Consider the following 1,878-nt stretch of genomic DNA (forward strand, 5'->3'; position numbering starts at 1 on the left):
ATGAGTAAGGCGTTGAATCAAATTTCTAGGTCACCTTTCATGCGCAGGATTGAAGGAGCAAAGCTTCCTCGGCGCTTTAACCAGCCAACCTTCACTATTTACAACGGTAAAACGGACCCTGTGGAGCATGTGAGCCATTTTAATCAAAGGATGGCTATCTACTCCAGAGATGAAGCTTTGATGTGTAAGGTATTCCCTTCTAGTCTTGGACCCGTGGCAATGAGGTGGTTCGACAACCTGAAAGCAGACTCCATCAATTCTTACCAAGAGCTAACTCAAGCTTTTGGTTCACGTTTCGTCACATGCCGAAGGGTGGCTAGGCCCTTGTCTTCTCTGCTATCCTTGAGCATGCGTGAAGGTGAAACCCTTAAGGCGTATTCAGATAGATATTGGGAGATGTTTAATGGTATGAAGGGCAATTTTGATGCAATGGCCCTAGACACGTTGAAACTGGGTCTCCCCACTGATCATGGTTTAAGGACATCCTTGTTCGGCAAACCTGTCACTAACATGCGTCAACTTATGGACCGTATTGAAAAATATAAAAAGGTCGAAGAAGATCAGCAGCAAGGGAAGGGTAAGGATAAGGTTATCCCCCAGGACAGGAAGGACTTCAGGTCGGATTGTTACAACAACAATAAGCCGCGGAGAGATTTCGCTGGGCAGTCGGGATCAACAAATGCTCAAGCAGTCAATACAGTATTCAAGGAGCCAATTCATCAAGTTCTGGAAAAGATCAAGAATGAATCATTCTTTAAGTGGCCGAGTAAAATGGTAGGGAACCCTGAGAGACACAATCACAATCTCTATTGTCAATACCACCAAGACCATGGGCATGCAACTGAAGACTGCAGAAGTTTGTGGGATCATTTGGACCAGCTGATCCATGAAGGCAGGTTGAGGCATCTTTTGCACCACTCCAGTGGCTGAGGAGTTCAAGTGAATTTTGAGTCCGAGAAAAGAGATTCTACAAAACCTCCATTAGGTACTATTAACGTCATTTTTGCAGCACCAGGAAGAATAAGGTCCTGGCCGTCCAAAGTTATGTCAGTGGCTCGGCTACCAGCAGAGGATATTGGTCGAGATTCGAAGAGCTCTAGACCGGCTGTCCCGCCTATTTTAGGCTTTTCGGGTGAGGATAAAGTTGGAACCATTCAACTTCATGATGATGCTTTGGTAGTCACCTTCAGAATTGGGGGATATGATGTGAAGAGGGTGATGGTGGATCAGGGTAGCGTAGTGGAGATTATGTATCCTGACCTCTACAAGGGGCTGAACCTCAAGTTTGATGACTTAACTCCATACTGTTCTCCCTTGGTTAGCTTCGAGGAAAGGGTGGTCACCCCGAGAGGACAGATACGGCTGCCCGCACAGACTGGCTCAGAAGTAGTGGAAGTGTACTTCATTGTTGTAGATGTTTATTCCCCTTATACGGCAATTGTAGCCAGACCTTGGTTACACACGCTAGGGGCTGTTTCCTCCACTCTGCATCAAAAGGTTAAATATCCATCCGAAGGGCGCGTTTGTGAAATCCGCGGAGATCAATCCTCGGCTAGGCAATGTTTGGTGGCTGCCATATGGCACGAGCCTGAGACTGAATCCTCAGTCAGGGCGAAAGGAGACTTATAGCAGTTAAGAGGTCGGTTGTCACCCGTCGAAGATCCTGATGAAGGCGCTAAATGCGCGGACTTAGTGCAAGTTTTAATTGGGGGCAATCCTAAAAGATACTTTCAAATCGGGTCTTGGATACCTCAACCAGAAAAGGAAGAGCTAATTGATTTCCTTAAAAGAAATATTGACGTGTTCGCCTGGAGTACTTACGAAGCCCCAGGAGTGGATTTAGAGTTCATTTGCCATCATTTGAGAGTCAACCCACTG

General features: G+C 46.3%; 2 protein-coding genes across 2 annotated transcripts; both read left to right on the plus strand.

Moving 5' to 3' along the window:
• On the plus strand, window positions 1-930 carry LOC136067754 (uncharacterized). The gene has a single exon (XM_065774002.1). The coding sequence runs from the start codon at window positions 1-3 to the stop codon at window positions 928-930; it is 930 nt and encodes a 309-aa protein (XP_065630074.1).
• A 114-nt stretch (window positions 931-1,044) lies between these two features.
• On the plus strand, window positions 1,045-1,629 carry LOC136067755 (uncharacterized). Its single transcript, XM_065774003.1, has one exon. The coding sequence runs from the start codon at window positions 1,045-1,047 to the stop codon at window positions 1,627-1,629; it is 585 nt and encodes a 194-aa protein (XP_065630075.1).
• The last annotated feature ends 249 nt before the right edge of the window (window positions 1,630-1,878 follow it).

This window comes from Quercus suber, unplaced genomic scaffold (genome assembly GCF_002906115.3).
Source record: "Quercus suber isolate HL8 unplaced genomic scaffold, Cork oak 2.0 scaffold_84, whole genome shotgun sequence".
Taxonomy (NCBI): Eukaryota; Viridiplantae; Streptophyta; class Magnoliopsida; order Fagales; family Fagaceae; genus Quercus; species Quercus suber.